Source organism: Taurulus bubalis (genome assembly GCF_910589615.1).
Source record: "Taurulus bubalis genome assembly, chromosome: 21".
NCBI lineage: Eukaryota > Metazoa > Chordata > Actinopteri > Perciformes > Cottidae > Taurulus > Taurulus bubalis.
Window position 1 is genome coordinate 1,857,853 of NC_136609.1, and position 18,857 is coordinate 1,876,709.

Below are 18,857 nucleotides of genomic sequence, written 5' to 3' on the forward strand. Positions count from 1 at the left end.
TACATGCAACTGGTGTGTGTCCGTCTTTACGCACGGCCTTATTTATGCACAGAGTCAGATGTGAGGGCTAAATGCGTCCCGAGGCAGACAGAGGAGACTCCTGCAGCCGGTAGATGTCAGTGGTGGTGCGTTCACGTGTCAGCAGGTCATCCACACCTCTCATCAGGTGTCCACGGATCAAAGAAAAAACAACACTCGGCTCATTTACATATAATTTAATTTAAAAAATAAATCTTTTTCTTTTCAAATCTCTGCACCCAAAATAACTTTTCAAACATTATTGGATTTCTGTAAACAAATAACATTTAAATACACTTATTTATTCTAAAATCTCTGTATTAAAGCAGTAATGTTACATAGAATATGACACACCAGTGGACTTCACTATGAAACTAAATTACCTGAACACACCACTAATGGACCCATTATTAATGGTTTAATGGACCCATTATTAATGGTTTAATGGGATTCTGATATGATACTTTATCCTTGATTGTCTGCATGTTTTGAGTAATAATAACTTCAACATAATTTACACATTGCATTTGACAAATGACAGATTTAAGATGTTCAGGTTAGTTCATGTTGATATCATATTTAAAAAGCAAAATCATTTCAGAAATGAATGGATTGAATCATATTAAGGATTTTTCAATGGGGTTTGTGATTAAGGGCTGTTTGAGGGCCACACACCCTAAACCATGAAAACCACCCTGTAATGTACAGTCCATCTTAAACCTGCGTTCATTTTCAATTAAGATGAAAATTCAGTGATGCAATTAAGGGTTTTGTAATATGACTTTTGGGGGTAATTCATTGTCATGTAATATGATATTTCTATGAATGTTTGCATTGTCTAAGTGGTAAAAAAATACATTCATTTAAATTTCAGGGATGGTTTTTAATTCATGTGTATGTTTTTTAACCATTTAAAAACCCTAAATATATATTTTTAAATCCATTAATTTATGATAAATATATATACACACACCTCCCAATATGCTGTTGAACACCTGAATACTGAATAAGAATCATCAGTACTTTGCGCCTGAAAATGTTTCAGACCGTGAATCCAAAGATTAAGAACACCTGAAGATGATAACTAATGTGTGAAGTGAGGAGATTAAGGGATTATTGTTCCACAGAGTCACTTAAAGTCTTTCAGTTCATCTCTTTCAGTTCACAGCTCCTTCCTCCCATCATGCCTCAGTAGGAACCCAAACGTCTCCCATCTGGTGAGGTGGTCCATCATGGTCCAGCACAGACTGGTTCCTGGGCTCATCCCAGTTAAAAGTGTCCGCATGTGGCCGTTCTCCCGTCTTCACCCGTCGCCCTGAGCCACGCCCAGCGGGTGGAGGCGACCCGAGTCCAGCAGCATCCTCCCCAGCCAGTGTAAAAGCCGAGAGTACCAGTGGACGCCGTCCCGGTGGCTCCCAGTGGAACCAGTCCAGCTGTGGATGAGCCGGAGCGGCGAGAAGGCCCAGTGAGCCAGGGCGTGCTGGTCCACCACGGCGTAGCAGGACGCCACCACGCCGTCCACCACCAGCGTCCCCTGCCGGGTCAGCGGCGCGAACACGCCCCTGCTCTCCCCGGTGCTGACCCGGGTGATCCGGGACAGACGGCCCCGACCCGCCTCGCCCGGCGACACCAGCACGCACTGTCCCGGCCGGGCGTCGCCGGCGTACACGGTCCTGAAGCCGGCGCGGCCCGCCGGCGCCCCCTCCGAGCAGTTCCCCTCGGACACCAGCACGAGGTGGGCGGCGGTGAGCGAGAGGCGGGCGCCGGCTTCCGTGTGCAGCGTGTAGAAGAGCTTCCAGGTCGCGGGGTCGCGGTCCAAGAAGACCAGCACCTCGCTGTAGACCAGCTCCCCGCCGCCGGCCGCCGCCAGGACTCGCTCGCCGGGTCGCAGCTCGCCGATGGGCTTCTGAGCGCCGCTCGCCAGCGTGACCGAGGCCTCGCCCGGGAAACAGCCTCCAGATTTAGCCGCCATGGAGTGATCTGAAACACGGACACAGAGACGAGGAGGTCAAACAGGAGGTCGACGTAATTGTATGACTTTTTGATTCAAATCTATGCTATAAAGTTGAGAGAAATTAGTAGATCACTTTGTTTCTCATTATTTTAAATCATTTATCCTGCTCATTTTCACCTAAAATGTCCTAATTTTATCTATTTACAATTTCGTAATTGGATTTAAAAAGCCAAACCGTTGACTAAAAAGTCATAATATCTGTTTTAAAGTCAATGCTTTACCTTATTATCTCAGTTTTCATAATTTACGAGAAAGCATCTCATAATGTCTGACTTTCCCTGTGACTTAACACGGCATACATTAAAATGTATTTGAGCATGAGTGTTTCTATTTTTTCGGTTTCATTATTTTGACATGAATCAGCTTCCATACTTCAAATCTTTTCAATCCCTTTAGATAAATATTGACTTCTTCCTCTGGACACAAAGGAACAATAAGCAGATTAAAACTCCTGTTTGCAGCCTGAATCACGACTGTGTGTGTGTGTGTGTGTGTGTGTGTGTGTGTGTGTGTGTGTGTGTGTGTGTGTGTGTGTGTGTGTGTGTGTGTCTGCGTCTCAAGTCTATCTGGGGGTAAATATTTGGGGAAGGTAGGAAAGCCAAGGTGATAAGATAAGTCACCTGGAGGAAGGAGCAGAGCAGGAAAACCAGCCGGCAGGTTAATCATCACATGACTCAGTCCAGGACGTAAAAACCCTCAGCGTGACGTCAAGGGTTCGCTCTTTGACAACGCTGAGAAAAGGAAACTATAAGCATTCATGTCTTTTTGAGTCAGAAATCTGTAATATTTAACATGCAATTTATATTAAATGTATTTATTAGTTTTTTTTTTTAATTAATGGTAATTATTTTATATTATTTTAACCGAGCCCTGCAGGTGCAATTTTTTTAAAATTTAATATAAATTCATAACAACAATTATTATTTCTTATTATCACCATTTTGTTATATTATTTAATTATTATTTTTTAATATATCAATATATTATTTTGACTGAGCCCTGCAGTGCTCTTGAATATGTAAACTAATGAAAACACTTTTAAATGTAATATAAAATCATCAAAAACTACTAATATTATTCTTTATTATCATTATTATGTTGCGTTCTCATCGTTTTGACATGTCAGGTTTCTGGTGTCAGTAACGAGCAAACAGCTTGAAACAAAAAGAAGTCTGAGGTGCTTTGCTGCCCCCTAGTGGTTGATTCATCAGCTGCGCCTCTTTAAGTGATTTTAAGGAGCATTTCAGAGGATTTTCCTTCAGCTGTCATCCCAACAACGACGTCTCTCTTTTGAGGAATTTTGAATAAAAAAAGGGAGAATATAAAAAAAAAAGGAGAAATCAAAAACATGAGAAAAATACCAACTTGATTGGTTGCCCTTCTGATCAAGTCAAGGACTGGGCCCTCGCAACCCGATCTGGGAGGGAAGGAGAGAAAAAGGGAAGGAAAGGAGAGATAAAGTAGGAAAAAGGAGAAAGAAAGAGGAAAATCTCAGTTACCACAAATGTGTGAAGGAGGCGTTTAAAGACCGTGTGACTTTCAGCACTTCTGGATGGCACATTGTGAACAGACTGAGTGGAATATGTGGGACCTGAATGTGAAAGTGTCTGCAGACCTCTTAGCATTAACATGCAGTCTATACGTGGTCATCTTTTCTGGGAAATGATATCCTCCCACATGACTGAAACCACTTTTCTGAGAAATCATCTTTTAAGAACTACAGTACCCATGAGCCTCGGCTGGTGTTGCAATGGAGAAGAAGCTAGTGAGAGCAGCAGCAAATAAAAGATTCAAATGTGCAACAGAAATCAGCTTCATATTTCCAGTGATCGTTTCATCGACTAAATCAAAACGTCAGCGGAGTTTTTAAAGCTCTGTGATTGGATGCGTCTCACTGAAATGCATCCTGGGAACTTTTGAAATCAAGGAATCAGATAACCAGGAGAGTTTTATATTGGTTAGCGTCGTTTGCACACGTTCCTCTTCGGGAACCGGACCAATCTTTGTTGCATAAAGTGCAGATGAGCAGAAAACGAAGACGCGCCGTAGAACTGGAGCGTTTGGTGAGTGCAGATGAGACGGAAGGAGGAAAAGGTTGAACGATAAAAAGCTGAAGACCGTTAAGATGCAAGCAAGAGGAAGGTTAGTGATGAGGAGGGAAGGAGGAGGAGCCTCAAGGTGAAGTCAGCATTGAGAGGAATGTTGTTTGAGTCCACTATGAAGCTGGACGTACATGTTACTAAAGAATAAAGCTTCCAGATCAGACACACTTAAAGAGGCGGGGCTCCTGTCTCACCAGTTCAGTCCCAGTAAGCACTGAACTCTGACCATTAGCTGCTGGAAAGAGCTTTGAACCGCTAGCTGCAGCTGCACTGAAGAGATGTTGTAAGGAAAGCTGAGCAGATACTGGAAGGACATGTTAAAACAGATGTATTGGCTCTCCGGAATAAGTAGTATATAAGTAGTATACAAGTCGTACATAATACGTATATTTAGATGTGATTACTAGGAGCTGGGTTGGGAAAGAGGATGCATTTGTTAAACTTTTCAAATGAGTGCGAGATATCCGAGAAGCAGCTTCTTTCCTAACAAACTCCTCGGAGGCTTTTACTTTGAAAGGTCGCCCTGGCTCACCTGACTTGACGCTGCAGTGGATGTGGGCCTTGGACTCGTAGTAGACCCAGTCGAACCCGGCCTCCACCGCCAGCCGCGCCAGCATGGCGTACTTGTTGCGGTCCCGGTCCGAGGTGGTGATGTCCACGGCCCGGCCCTCGTAGTGCAGCGACTCCTCCGAGTGGTGGCCGTCCTCGTCCCAGCCCTCGGTGACCCGCAGACGGACCCCGGGCCACAGGTTCATCACCGAGATGGCCAGAGAGTTCAGCTTGTCTTTGCAGCGCTGCAGAGAAACGCACACCGACGTTTCATGGCGGGACCATGGCGACAACCAGAGAGCTTTTATTTTGGAAAACATGCAGAAAAGACTTATATCTGACTCATATCTGTTCTTTAAGGAACAATATTCCGTATTAATATCTGAATATTCATCATGAGCTGCTTTCAACTGAATAATAAAGTCATGTGTAGTCAAACTTTCAGAAAGAATGTAATGCTTTTTTAAATATGCATTCATTTGCGGTTGGATTCATCTTAACAGGCTGCAGACGTGACCTTTGAACTTCCCGCCCACTGAACCCAAACTTTAAAAAAGTCCACTTCACCAAATTCCCGTCCCCGCACCCGCCCTCCTCTTTCTGTGGCTTCCGACTTCCCACAATGCACCCCTGCTGTCCCAGCTCTGGTGTTTGCTCTGTGGTGGGAGCAGGGCGGCAATGCAGAGGATGGATGAGGGGTGTGTGTGTGTGTGTGTGTGTGTGTGGGGGGGGGGGGCTACAGGCTACATGAACAAGAGGTCCTCAGGGTCCCTCTAAACCCGGAGTCTGGCCGGGTGAGCAAACATAAGGTGAGAGGGCCGATTGAAGGACTCGGCGCGGCCCAATAAATCCTCCAGTCAGCTCCGTTAATCTCATCCAGAGTGACGCCGCGCACTCACCTGAACCCCCCACACTAAAGGGAGGATGTGTGGACTGGCCTGAAGAGGGCGCTGCTGGTCTTTAACTCTCAAACGCGTCAAGTGAACCGAGGAGTTTAAGAGACAACATTTAAAACCAAATAAGAGCCGGAGGAGGAGAATCCGGTTTAATATGACTGTAAAACACATCAGAATAATAATACCTCAGTCAGCGCTCCGCTTACTTTGGTCTAAAATGACATATTAGCCTGCTGGGGGCGCTGTTTCCCATTAACATGACATGTCAACACTTTGGGTCCAATTTAAGATATTTTAACAGGATGAAGAGTCCAGATATTTAGGAATTGCATGAGTTAAACACAAATAAATAGTTAATGTTGGAACAATAAACGTGTTATTTTATTTACTTAACTTGAACTCAACCTTTTCTACTTGATGAAACTTGTCTTTTAACTTGTAAAATGTTCATTTTTAAATGTTTAACTCGACATGTGGAGCTTTTAAAAAAGGTCGTAAATGTCTAAATTCAGAGTAAATCCAGAGGGAACCTTTACTGCACTTGACCAACAGAAGAAGTGAACGAAAAGTGACTTGAAGTGGAGTGAAATCATGACTAGGACGTCTTGTGTTTCCACCACAGCGTCTCGTTTCATGCCTCTCGGCCTATTGCAGAGCGAAAAGTGGGATTAAACCCCATAAATGTCTTTTTCCACGTCGGCTGTGATAAGAATAGCTCGCGTCTCGGGGCCACAGATGCCTTTTCACGGTGTTCACTGTGGATTTGACCGGCGCGTGTTTTCACTGCGGTCACAGCACCGAGCTGGACTTCATAAATCAGACGATACATTTTGTTGGTTTTCCTTTCAAGGTGTACAGATCGACGGGGGTTTTCTGTCGGGTCGGTTTGGGCACTAAACCGCTGGCTGCACAAACACGCGGACAACACGCGCCTATGCGCGCCTTTAAGCGTCCTCGCGTCGTCTCCAGAGGCGTCGAGAAGTCTAGTTTTCATCACGCGAGGGGACAACATGCAAAAAGACAAAGCGTCCTCTCTTTATCCAGACGCAACGAGGTGGTTTCGAGGATGCTATTAAAATCAGACACCACGGCGATCAGCGTTTATGAAGCAACTTTTACGCATCGAGTCTGCAGGAAACCGCTAACACTGTAGCGGCCACTGATTGGAAAGAAGTGGAATAAACGTGCACTTCTCGCACGTTTTTACTTGTGCACCGAAAAGAGAATCAATCTTATTTAAAAAAAGACCAGATTAAATGTGAGGAATGGCATTTCTTCGCCGCGTCTGTCTGCAGCGCCACCGGAACACGCGCATAAAAACATCTGTATAATTAAGCTTCAACACAAGTGAAGCGGGCTATTTCTGCACATGTGTGCTGCGAAAACAAACAAAAAAAGTAACACGGAATAGTAAAAGACAAACAGGAGGCTGTCTCCTGCGGCTTGGAGCCCATAAATTGTGTGCAGGTCTGCGACGCGGACGCGCAGCGGCTCCGGGCGCGCGCTGCAAAAAATGTCCAGTTTGGAGAAGCTCACCTAAAAAGGTTTACTACTTGTTTTCCCTTTCTTTCACAAAGTTCATGTGAGTTGATTTGATCTGTACTACCTCCCCTGTGGTTGGATTAATTTTCTCAGAAAAAAATGGCAATATGTTAAGAAAAATCGAATATAGATTCTGAAAATTTAAACTTTTAAATCAGGTTTCGCACTGAAGACAAAGCGAATGAACTCATCCCTAAGTGCTGGCGTTGGACACTTGCATTTACAGACTTTATCTCGGACATTAAACTCCGCTCCGGAGGTTATTTCTTGCAGTGCACGCGCGGCGAGGTGACAGCTCCAGACGGGAGCGCGCGCCTTCATTCCCACGTGGGTCTGTGGACATAAGCGCTGCAGCTCTGAGAGGAAGCCCGCGGTCACGAGAGCCAGATATAAATACGTTATTCCTGGGGAAATTGGGAGTCAAATAAATTCCACGCTGGGCCACATCAATGACGGCGTCGTAAAAAAAAAATCTGACAGTCCAAAAAGGCGACTGTTAAGTCTGGCCAGTCGGGCTAAAAACGAAAACGGTAAACATCAGGACCCGCTTGACCAAATACGACTTTTGGCTGTTTTTCCAGCAAGAAACACGACGTAAAACAGAGGACATAGTGTTTTAATTAGGAGCGACCGCTTTTCCATACATTTTTAGACGGGGTTGCCCTCTTTTACGCACGAGCTGCCCACAGTGACCCTCAGAGTCCGTGTGCAGCAGAAGAGGAGAGCTCTGATTCAAACTGCGCTGTGTCAACAGCTGCAGGGGTTTGAAGAATTGACTGAACAAAGAGTTGTGCAAACACAGCTTTTGTAATCAGTTTCTCAACGAGCAGCACTGCAAGAAAAATCCACCTTAAAAACTTTTTCATTCCAGGAAGTGGCGGTTTGATTTAATTAATAGAAGTCAGAATCTTCTTAGAGAGCATCCTGCTGTGATTTTAATCTACAGGCTTCTTACTATGAAGAGTATCAATGGCTCCTAAAGCTATTTATACTTAGAAGTTATCCAGATGTTTAGACACTACGCAGTTACTCTGTCAAGACAGATTTGTGTTGCAGGGACGAGCCTTGAGTCAACAAGAAATGCGGAAAAAGATAACAGTGTCCACGCGCTGAAAGCCTGGGCAAAGTGCACCAGTAAGGCTCGGAAACCCTTTAATAAGCAGCTTGTAAGGGCGAAAAGGAGCTACGGCGTCCGGGAGGGTTACCTGTGTCATCATGCGGTCTGCACCTGTGTTCTCCTCGTCCTTGAAGATGATGTCGGGGTTGTAGTTCGGGGTGAGCTCCTTGAAGCGCTCAGAGTTCCGGGTTATTTTCCCTTCGTACCTCCCGCTGGCCCCCAACGTCTTCTCGGCCACGTTGGGGCTGAACTGCTTGTAGGCGAGCGGCGCGAGCTTCCGCGGCGACCGCCTCTTGCCGTAGCCTCTCCCCGGCCCGCAGCCCTCGCTGCCCGGCGAGAGGAGAAAGGCGCACCCGGCGAGGCACGTCACCAGCGTCGGGAGCAGCATTCCGACCCGGGCCCCCCCGCTGTGTGGCCACCCGGCGGGTGGCTGTGCTTCTCTTGATGAGTCTCCCCCACCCGCCCCGCGTGGGTCCCCCTTTATGATTCTAGAGTGGAGGTAACGGAGCAGGACTCATCGCAGAGTCCCCCAAAAGTGGCCATTCCCGGCGCGTAAAGGTGGCCAGTGCGCCTCTGGAGAGACCTAAACCTGTCCTCTGCGCGGCGGACTCTCTCCTGTCCCGAGTGCATGCGGAGGCAGGGGCATAAATAGGCGAGGTGAGTTGATCTTGGCAGGCAGGTTCAAAGCTGCCTCTCTGTGTCGGAGCTGTGAGAAAAGCGCAGCAGACAGACGCGGAGGCGCGCGGCGCGCAGTCTGGCTGCGCCTGTTGGGCACGGCGGTCAAAGGGTGTCCCCGCAGCGGTTTGCTCTGCCTCTCGGGTTCAGTGCTCAATGCGTCCCTGTGGCGCAGGGCTGCTGGCAGGAATGGAAGAGATCCTGCGACACTACAGATGAGGTGCCGCGGGAGAAGAAGGAGACCGCGCCCTGCTGGACCTGCCCTCCGCCGCGTCCTCTCCTCCCACCGGGGCGGCGCGGGCCCCGCGGCCGCCTTCGGGTGTTCACCGTCAGCCAAAGAGGACAGACAGACACCGAGCCACGAGACCGTCCGGACAGGGCGTGCGCGCGCTCCCTCTGTCCTTTGGACCCTCGTCTTTAAGTTAAGACGCACGAGCAGGTGCGTGCGCGCGTGGACACGTTCTCACCCCTCCTGTTATAACATACCAGTCTGCAATAGACAGATTATCATGGCCACATTAAACTGGCCCTCAGTGTCTCCTGGAAAAACCCCTAAGACCCTCTCAAGGGTTACCGGACTTTTCCATCCCATTATTCCATTTCCTACATTTCCCAGAATTCCCTTTGACAAGCCGCCAGAGAGCAGCTGCACGATTCTCCTTCAATATGTCTTCAGGTGGAGAAACAGAGATTTGAATGCAAACTGCTGGGTTCTGCAGCTTCTGAGTGTCGTAAACACAACAATAGCAGATTCACTTTCTCCACAGGAACTTCCCCAGATGACCAGGAACCTTGTATACGGTCTAAACTGAGTTCCTGTCCCGAAAAGAAAATAACTGATAGAACCTGAATGCAGCATCAGATGCTGAATCCACTAAAAGTGAAAGGAGTTGAAGAGGTTTCACCTCTCATCCATCTTTACATTAGTATCAAAATTCAGTCAAACTCAGTATTCAGTCAAAGGACTCACTGGAGGCCAAGCTGGGGTCTGAGGGCCTCCAGGGGCCTTTAGTCTGACACTCAGGGGCCCAAAGGGTCTCTAATGAGGAAGAATAATCTTAAAACTGATCAGATGTGGAGACGTCCTCAAATATCTGACAAACGCTCCAAAATCCCCAAAAATGTGTTGAGTTATTTCATAGTTTACACACAAGGCCGAGTCAGATCATATTTGACTATTTGATCATAGTACCAGCCGTCCAGCGACTGGATTATTTCTCCGCATAAATAAGAAGTCAGAGCTCATCCTCGTTCTCTCATCAACTTCCTTTAGATATCGCAGCTCAACAGTGAGCAACATTTCCAGGTAAGTCACGCCTCTCTGCAGCGGCGTTTGTCCCACAGAAACTCTTGAATTCATGCCGGCAAACAGTGACTTTTCATCTGGGACTTCAATGGCATTCCCGAGATGCTGCAACACCTTGAGTCAACATCTCGCGCTGCTCCGAGAAACGGAGCGGCGTCTGCCTGAGAGCGCTTCAAAGGTCCTCCAGACACAAACAGGGTTCAGGGCTTTTGGGACCAAGGAAAGACGAAGAGAAAGACCTGCACTACATTTAAATAAAAGACTTAATCTCCTTCTGAATGCTCGGCGATAGTTTGACCATTTTCTGTATTTGATTTTTTTTTTAAATAACGGACAAAAACAGCAATCACAATGATATTGACATCTTTAATTAACGGTTTAAAATATGTATTATTATTGAATTGCATTTATGATCTAAAAGCCGTTTGTGTGATAAAATCTTAACCCTAATTAAAAACAAGCGTCATAAAAATGTCCTTTTTACAAATAAGAATTGGTTCAAAGGAAAAGCACATTTCCCCCAAAAGGATAAAAAAGCTCTTTTTGCTCGTGAGGGTCTGAACCTGCGTCCTGCCGCTCAGCGGAACAGTCCCACTTTCTTCTTCTTTGGTTTGGAGGACGGTCGCTCTGCAGGTCTGGACACCGGTAGAGACTGCAGAGGACAGGAACTTGGTTTTTAAGCAGCTTTCAAATCTTTTATTTTTAATCTCTTGCCTTTTTTATAATTCGAAAAGTATTCTTTGTTTTATGAATTTCCTGTTTTTCAACAATTATTCATCTTGATTCTTCAGAAAACCCTGTTAATGTTTTTTTAAAACACTTCAGAAAACCTTTCGGGGGAATTCTACAATTTTGCAGGTTTCTTAGCATTTGTAGTCAATGCATTGTACAAAATATCCTTTATTTTACGTAATATTTCCTGTGTGGGCTTTCTGACTAATTTGCATTTAAAAACGTTCTTCTTCACTGTTATTGTTATCCAGTCAGGGAGTCCTACCTGTGGTTCCACAGGTCTGTCGGCCACCTGGGCTTCGGCAACCATCTTGGCTCCGGTGGCCATCTTGGCTCCGGCAGGGTCCTCCGGCCCGTCTTCCCCTGCTCCAGCCTCGATGTCGGCTCCACCTGGAGGACGAGCACACAGACCTTTCCTGAAACCAGAGAAGCTAACGGACCTCTGGCGATGTTTCCGTCAGTGGAACAGACCCAAAGACGCGCCGGCGTCCGGCTCTTCTTCTTCTGCCGAAGGCAGTTTGCGTTTCCGGGCGTTGTTGTGGCCGACGACGGCCGCGTACAGACGCTGGAGGTCGGCGTCGAAGCCCAGAGCGTCGGTCCGGCCAGAGGGCAGCAGAGGAAGAGCCTGATGGAGGAGAGGCGGGTCAGATGATGAGGTTAGAAACTACAATAAACACTAATATTATATTCGGTTGGAATAGAATATTCATTCTTTCTGTTTCACGTGTGATTCTGACACCTTCTCAGTTGCGCAGCTTTAAAGCCGATAAAATATGGGAAATAAACAAATCAGGTGCGTGAACTTAAAAGCATGAAAGCATGCTTTTTATGACGCAGCTCGGTGCTGCGGGTGCGTTTGTTTTACGGCCCTGCCGGTGGGAGTCACATGCCCCAGGTGTGACGGAGCTGCGATAAGCCTCTAATCAAAGCTGCAGCATTGGCACAGCTGAGCGCAGGTAGAGCAGGGAGCAGGAACAACTGACACACACACACACACACACACACACACACACACACACACACACACACACACACACACACACACTCTGTCACACACCAGCCTGACAGATAAGGGTGCGTGTAAACTCCTGCGACATTATGCAAACGCACGGCCGGCGTGTAGAAAAACACTCCCTATTCACTAAACCCCTCTTTTCCCCCCAATGGAGGACAAACTCTCCGAATTAGCTCCTCAAATATTGACCGGGAGAAATTGGTGGTCTCCCGCTCGCTGTCAGGGCAGAGGGGCTCCTAAACACACTTTGGTCAGGTTTCGAGGTTTCGCATTGATTTATTTTTGTTATTTGTTTGTTTAAATATCGTAAAAATAAATGTAAATGATCTGGTGAGGCTTCGTTCTGCTTTGGGCACAGAGAAAGCAATGTGCAGCAGAAAGCCCACCTTATTCTCTCCTCACATCCACGTCCCCCTCCTCTCGCTGGCTGCCAGCTCACTTCACATTATTTCATCTGAAACGGGGACTTCAATTGGTCGGATCCGGCTCTTATTTGGTCCTTTGAAGCCCCGCCTCTCTCTCTATGGAAGCCCATTGGTGCCATGAGGAAAGAGATGGATCCAATACTGAAGAGCTACTGGCCCTGTGTTAACGCTGCATGCTGAGGGTTTGGGCTGCAGGCTGAAGTGTGACTCAGTATTTTTGGCTTCCATACTTCTCTGTATCGGAGAACAAACTATAAAATGAGGAATAAAAGAGGTGATTGCAGCGGGTCAATAACCTCTCCTCTGTTTAGTCGGGCGGAGCAATGTGCCGGAAAGTTTCCTCCCTTCTCTTGCAACAGAACAAAGTCCTCCAACATCGGAGGAAACGAGGCGGAGCCTCTCACCTGGTGGCCTCCAGACTCCTCCCCCTACCGCAGAGTAAAGCCCCGTGTGGTGAAGGTGATGAGGCGGGTGCTCCTCTATTATTAGCAGGTAAACAGCCCCGCTGCTGTTTTTCAGGTGAGGGTCCTGGTGCCGAGGAGTCTCACTCTCCCTCGTCTTCCTCGTCTTCCTCTCCGCTGCCCTCGTGTTTACTCTCCCTCACTCCTCGCCGCCTTGTTTTCTCCTCGCCGTGACCTCAGCTTCCCCGTCTCCGCAACGCCAGACGTTTGAACCCCCCTGAAGGACTCGAGGGTTTTTATCTCCCGGAGAAAAAGAAACGGAGGATTGAATCCGCTCGGCGAGGCGGCGAAGGGATCGGACCTCGTCTCTGCGACTCCAGTGATGTCACTTGAGTCTGCGTCAGGTGGGTCTGAAGATTTAGAAAGAAGTGAGACCTCTGTAGCTGCTCCTAGTCTCATGACCCACGCACCCGAGAATCTCCCAGAATCCTCTCTGTTTTCAGGGTGACGGCGCACATAAGCGGCCACTTTGGTTCATCGACATAACACCAGATTATGAGCTGAAATATGACTTTTGGATTTATAGTTTTTACGCTTAGATATCAGTCTTAAAAACAAGGATGAAATCGAAATGCGTCTGGCGTTCGATGCCGATGACCCAAAGCTGGACGTTTGTCCGCGTCGCGGCGCTGCAGCGGCGTGTTCGGTGTCTTCTGCTCCCGCGGTGCCCTCGGTCCTCCCGACGTCTCTGCGGGGCGCCGCACTCGGGCCGCTCCGGGCCGGGGCTCGGCCCAGCGGCCCGGCAGCTGTAGAGGAGGAGCAGCCAAGCCACACGGGGCCTAATTACAGACCCGGACCGGGGACAACCCTGTGGAAACTCTGTGCAACTGACAGGAGACACATGGAGGAGGCGGAGCCTCTGCTGAGCGTGTGTGTTGCTCTTTACAGGCCAGGAGCACATTTTAGTCTTTGAGACGTCACAATGTCTGCTCATGTCTCCTGTTGTCCCCAAACAGTCCAAACACTAAAGAGGAACTCTCCTCCTCGCCACCGAGGCCCTGAATTCCTCAGGTACGTGAGAAAGAGACGCCGAGGAAGACGAGGAGAGAAAACCTTCCTCCTCATTCACTCATCTTATGTCCAATCAGTTTTTCTCGAGGAGCTTTAAAGAAGCGGTATCTGCCGCTCGGCTGCTTTTGAAGAGTCAAAGTGTGTGTTTTGGAACCCGTGAGCCGCTGTGGTCGGCGGATGAAGAAGCTTCCCTCCCTGCTCTCAACTTAGAACCGATATTAGGACAAGTAGCATTTAGGGAGCGTCTGACAGACCGGTGACAGGCGCTCTGACGAGAGCCAGAACGCTGCACATCTCTGGTTCCAACACCAAACCGGAGCAGAACAACATTCCCTCCGGCGAGGCGTTCTGGTCGGCTGGAACAGTCAGATGCGTCTAAAATGCCGCCGATCTCCTGAAAACGGGAAGAGCGGGGGCGACGTTCCCAAACGGTGACAATTCAATCCGGAGCTGACAACGGTGACGCTGCTGCTGCGGAGCATGCGTCACCGTCACACACACGCATGCAGAAACACACACACACACACACACACACACACACACACACACACACACGCACACTCGGATCTGAAAAACCAGCAGCATGCGTCACAGCCTGCTCTATGTGGACAAGCAGACACTCCCCTCTGTCAGGTCATGAGCTGCTACACACACACACACACACACACACACACACACACACACACACACACACACACACGCGCACACGCGCACGCACACACTAAATATAGGTCATAAGGGAAGCTAATGTGATCCTAAAAGGTTTTGAAAAAAGTTCAATCCAAGTGTGTGTGTGTGTGTGTGTGTGTGTGTGTGTGTGTGTGTGTGTGTGTGTGTGTGTGTGTGTGTGTGTGTGTATGTATCAGTGGGAAGCGCATGCTAATTCCACCCATGTAAATGTTGACCAGGTTGGGTGGGGTGTTTGTGTGGTGACGGTTGGGGAGGGGCTTCCATGGAAAGCTGCAGTAGAAAATAAAAGCTGCTGCTCCTGTCATCATGGGCTCTCTCTCGCTGTCCCTCTTCCCCTTGGTGTGGGAGACGGAAGCCACAAACAGCACACACACACACACACACACACACACACACACACACACACACACACACACACACACACACACACACACACACACACACACACACACACACACACACAAGAGGGGGTGAATATATTTGTCTGCTCTGCCTCTCTGTTGGCACCAGGAACTTAAATAACTGAGTAAATGTCAAAGAAGTTCAAGTAGAAGGAAGAAAACAGAACTTTCATGTCTGGAGAGTGAAGATAAAGCTCCCGCGGTTAGCTTAGCATAAAGACTGGAAACAGGGGGAAACTGCTAGCATGGCTCTGTCCAAAGCCAACAAAATAAAAGCTAAAGCTATATTTATTAAATATATATATATATATATATATATATATATATATATATATAAAAAATGTCAAAGATTACAAAAATTCACGATAATGATTAAAACAAAAACACAATAATTAACTATAATTATGACGAATTCAATCACAAGTTAGTCAAATCAGTTCAGATAAAAATCAAAATAATCAGAAACGTGAACTCAGAAATAACACCGCGACCTGTGTGGTGAGCGTCACCATGGAGACGGACACACAAACACAAGTCGCTGGACAGACAGCGCACACACACGTGCACACACACACACACGTGCACACGCACACACATGCACACACATGCACACATACATAGGCCCGACCCTGATAGATAAATACTGCACACACACGGCAAACACCTTCAGCTGATTCACTCTGAATCACACACTCACACACACACACACACACACACACACCCAGTGTGTGACTCTCTCTTTGACGCGTCTCAGCAACATTTTTCCCAGACGAGTTTTATTCCAGTGTGGACTTCGGTCTGGAGGCGGCCTCGTCGCAGCCCGGTGGAATTTGCCACGAGGAAGAAGACTTTGATCCACTTCTTCTTCTTCTGTGGTGTCTAAATGTCCAACGACGTGACGACCAAATAAGAAAACAGAGAATGCCTTGTGGCCCTGATGTACCTGAGCTCTCTCCTGGTTCGTCCTGTGAGACAAACACCCATAATGCAACTGGAGAGCCACACACACACACACACACACACACACACACACACACACACACACACACACACACACACACACACACACACACACACTTTATTTCCTTTTTTCCTGCAAAAATCCTAATAAAAAGAAATATGACTAAAAAGAAAAACACTGAGCTGCAAATTAAAAATACAAAAAAAGATTTAAACATAAAAATAAGACGGAGTGAGAGCCCAGATACCATGGGAACATACCACAGGTAGGTCTGAAATGCTCAGCCAGTGACTCAGTGAGGGGTCAACAGTCAGGGACGAGAAATTCCACACCTGAATACGGTAAACACATTTCATCTCTATAAGCCCCGCCCCTGGTCTCTGATTGGCTGACGGCAACGCGCTCGCCACAGCCGGTAAACAAGCAGCGGTGGAGAAGACGGTAAAAACAGGAAGTAACAACCTGCAGGGCCTGTGGTGTGTGTGTGTGTGTGTGTGTGTGTGTGTGCGCTGACCTTTGACATGAAGTCCTCTCTGTACGTTTTCTCTTCAAAGACGCCCGTCTGCAGCCGCTCTGCGGTTCAAACACACACAAGTTAAACCTTCCCTTCAAAATAAAGCTCATTAAAAAGATGAGAAAGACACAAATGTGGGATTATTACACACAAAATGACTTTCACCTCTTTATGGAGATGATTATGATCACTTCTTTGTTTAAACATCCCTTAAAACAACTATGTTTTATTACATCATATCATTTTGAACCTTATTTAATTATTTCACTCTAGTATTTCTTAGATTAATGTATTTTTAAAGCACATTTTACCTTGTTTTTCAGAATAAAATACTTACTTAAACCTAATCTCAACTCTAAACCCACTTCTTTCTCTTGTATTTTACCTTTGTTTTTGACTGATTTCATCAGTAGTTTATCATTCATTAGTCGTGTGTGTGTGTGTGTGTGTGTGTGTGTGACCTCTGCTGAGCACCGCTCCGTTCTCCCTGTAGTCCTGGATCTCTGCGTCCTTCCTCCCCAGCAGACCTCCCAGCTGCTCCACCTGCCGCTGCAGCAGGTAGCTCATCGCCAGCAGGGGGCGCACCAGCTGAGCACAGGCCTGAACACACACACACACACACACACACACACACACACACACACACACACACACACACACACACACACACACACACACACACACACACACACACACACAACATCATCAGGGTTTAAGTGACTTGGACCTTTAAAAGCTGATAATCAATATTTATCCTCTTATTATTTTCAGTGTTTCTCACATGATTTGGAGTTTTAGAAAGAAAAAGAAAATCCTCCAAGAAAGTAAAATGCATGAAGTTCTTGAAGATGCTTTTTGTAAATATAAAACGCACAATAACAGCGTTATCCACTCGTCTACTAACAAGTTAAAATGTGGACTGTGGAGCGTACCACGGTGACGGGGGCGGGGGTGCAGTGGAACTCCCAGTAGAAGGGCAGCCCCACCAGCTCGCTCTTCAGCTTGATGACCATGTTTCCGTCCTCCCGGCGCGTGAGGGAGATCTGGGCCTCGCCGCCGGCTCGCCCGTCACTTCCTGTCAGGCAGGGCTTAGCCACCTCACGCAGGTGGGAGAAGAAAGCGGTGACCTCGGCTCGCAGACGTCTGTTCAGCTCCTGCGGAGCGAGAGAACCGGACCGCTCCATCACAAGAAAAGACAGGGTTCACACACACATTCTGACCAGTGGATCTCCAGGACTTTTCCAGGTTTTCCATGACCGTAAGACCCCTGAAAGAGATAATCGTGAAAGACTGATTGGTGAATCGGTGCTGCGTGTACCTGTGCTCTCCTCTGGATGGCGGCGGCGTCCATCCTCTCCTCCCACACACAGTTCACGTCCGTCAGCAGGAGGTCGTACGCCGTTTCCCCGAACCGGCTCTTGGCGAGGAGCTGGCAGCCGCTGATGCTCACCGGGAGCCAGGGGCTCTGCAGGAGGGCCTCCATCACGGCCCTCAAGCCAGGACCCAAAACAGAGATGCTAAACTGAAAAAAAGCTACATTCAGCAATTTAAATCTATCAAGTGTTCTGGATCAGCTTCTCCCGAGGATCATGGGTATTGTAGTATTTAGAGGCAGCCGTCATCCTGGGGAAGAAAAAAGTTGAAATAATTTAAACTAGCAGTCATAAGGAACATTAACTATCCAGAAACTCCTGCGTTCATATGGGGAAGTCATCTTGTTTTATAGAAATTGTACATATCTTTTTTTTAAACAAAGATTAAAGTATCATCGAAGAGGAATGAATGGTCTTTAATATTATCTAAATGTAAGTGCAATATAGATGCATATGCAATGTTTTTATTCTAAAATAAATGAAACTATTATCTTATAATTATATCCATAATAATAGAAGCGCTTATGATTCAGCACTGTGTTTTAAAGATAGATCCCATTCATATTTTCACTCATTTAGCACATACCAATGAACGCCCACACCCAAAACAAACCCAGTGCAATTTTCTTTTTTTAATCAAACCTGTTTTGTTCATCACTCACCTCCGAGGAATGCGACCCCAAAGCCCGGCCTGAGATCCGTTAAAGCCGGGCTACAGGCGCATAATCACCGCCTTGCAGGAGCGGGAGACCGCAGTGGAGCTCTGCGGGCGCCCGGCTCCTCTCCTCGGACCTGTAATGGGACTGTTTTCGGGTAATAAAAACGAGGTATTTCTCGTCATTTGCACGTTTCAGAGGTTGACTCATGCCAATTTGGGAATTGCAAAAATACCAAATAAGTCACTTTATGACTACAATATAAAGCCACGCAGAGTCGAGCGGGTGTCCTCACACGCTCCGTTCTCGCGTGCACACACCAGACTGCAGTCACAAAACTCTACATGTTGAAGTTCCCTTGATCATGAGCGAATATAGACATGTTAAAGCTTATGATTT

At 47.2% G+C, this 18,857-nt stretch overlaps 2 protein-coding genes across 3 annotated transcripts; both read right to left on the reverse strand.

Moving 5' to 3' along the window:
• Positions 1-206: 206 nt before the first annotated feature.
• Positions 207-8,626, reverse strand: LOC306753144 (indian hedgehog B protein-like; the record flags this gene model as incomplete). Its single annotated transcript, XM_079236994.1, has 3 exons — positions 207-1,998; positions 4,667-4,928; positions 8,327-8,626. The coding sequence occupies 3 exons, from the start codon at positions 8,624-8,626 to the stop codon at positions 1,322-1,324; spliced, it is 1,239 nt and encodes a 412-aa protein (XP_079093120.1). The 3' UTR covers positions 207-1,321.
• Positions 8,627-10,574: 1,948 nt separating this feature from the next.
• On the reverse strand, positions 10,575-18,594 carry nhej1 (nonhomologous end-joining factor 1). Of its 2 annotated transcripts, none has more exons than XM_079236998.1 (8): positions 18,465-18,594; positions 17,748-17,951; positions 17,362-17,583; positions 16,891-17,029; positions 16,430-16,488; positions 11,423-11,576; positions 11,217-11,341; positions 10,575-10,871 (listed from the first exon to the last, which is right to left on the reverse strand). In XM_079236998.1, exons 2-8 carry the CDS (start codon positions 17,910-17,912, stop codon positions 10,797-10,799), a joined length of 939 nt encoding a protein of 312 aa, XP_079093124.1. In that variant the 5' UTR covers positions 17,913-17,951; positions 18,465-18,594; the 3' UTR covers positions 10,575-10,796. The 2 variants fall into 2 exon arrangements, with proteins under 2 accessions (XP_079093124.1, XP_079093125.1); XM_079236999.1 differs by having other exon boundaries at positions 17,748-18,052; positions 18,465-18,586.
• Positions 18,595-18,857: the final 263 nt, after the last annotated feature.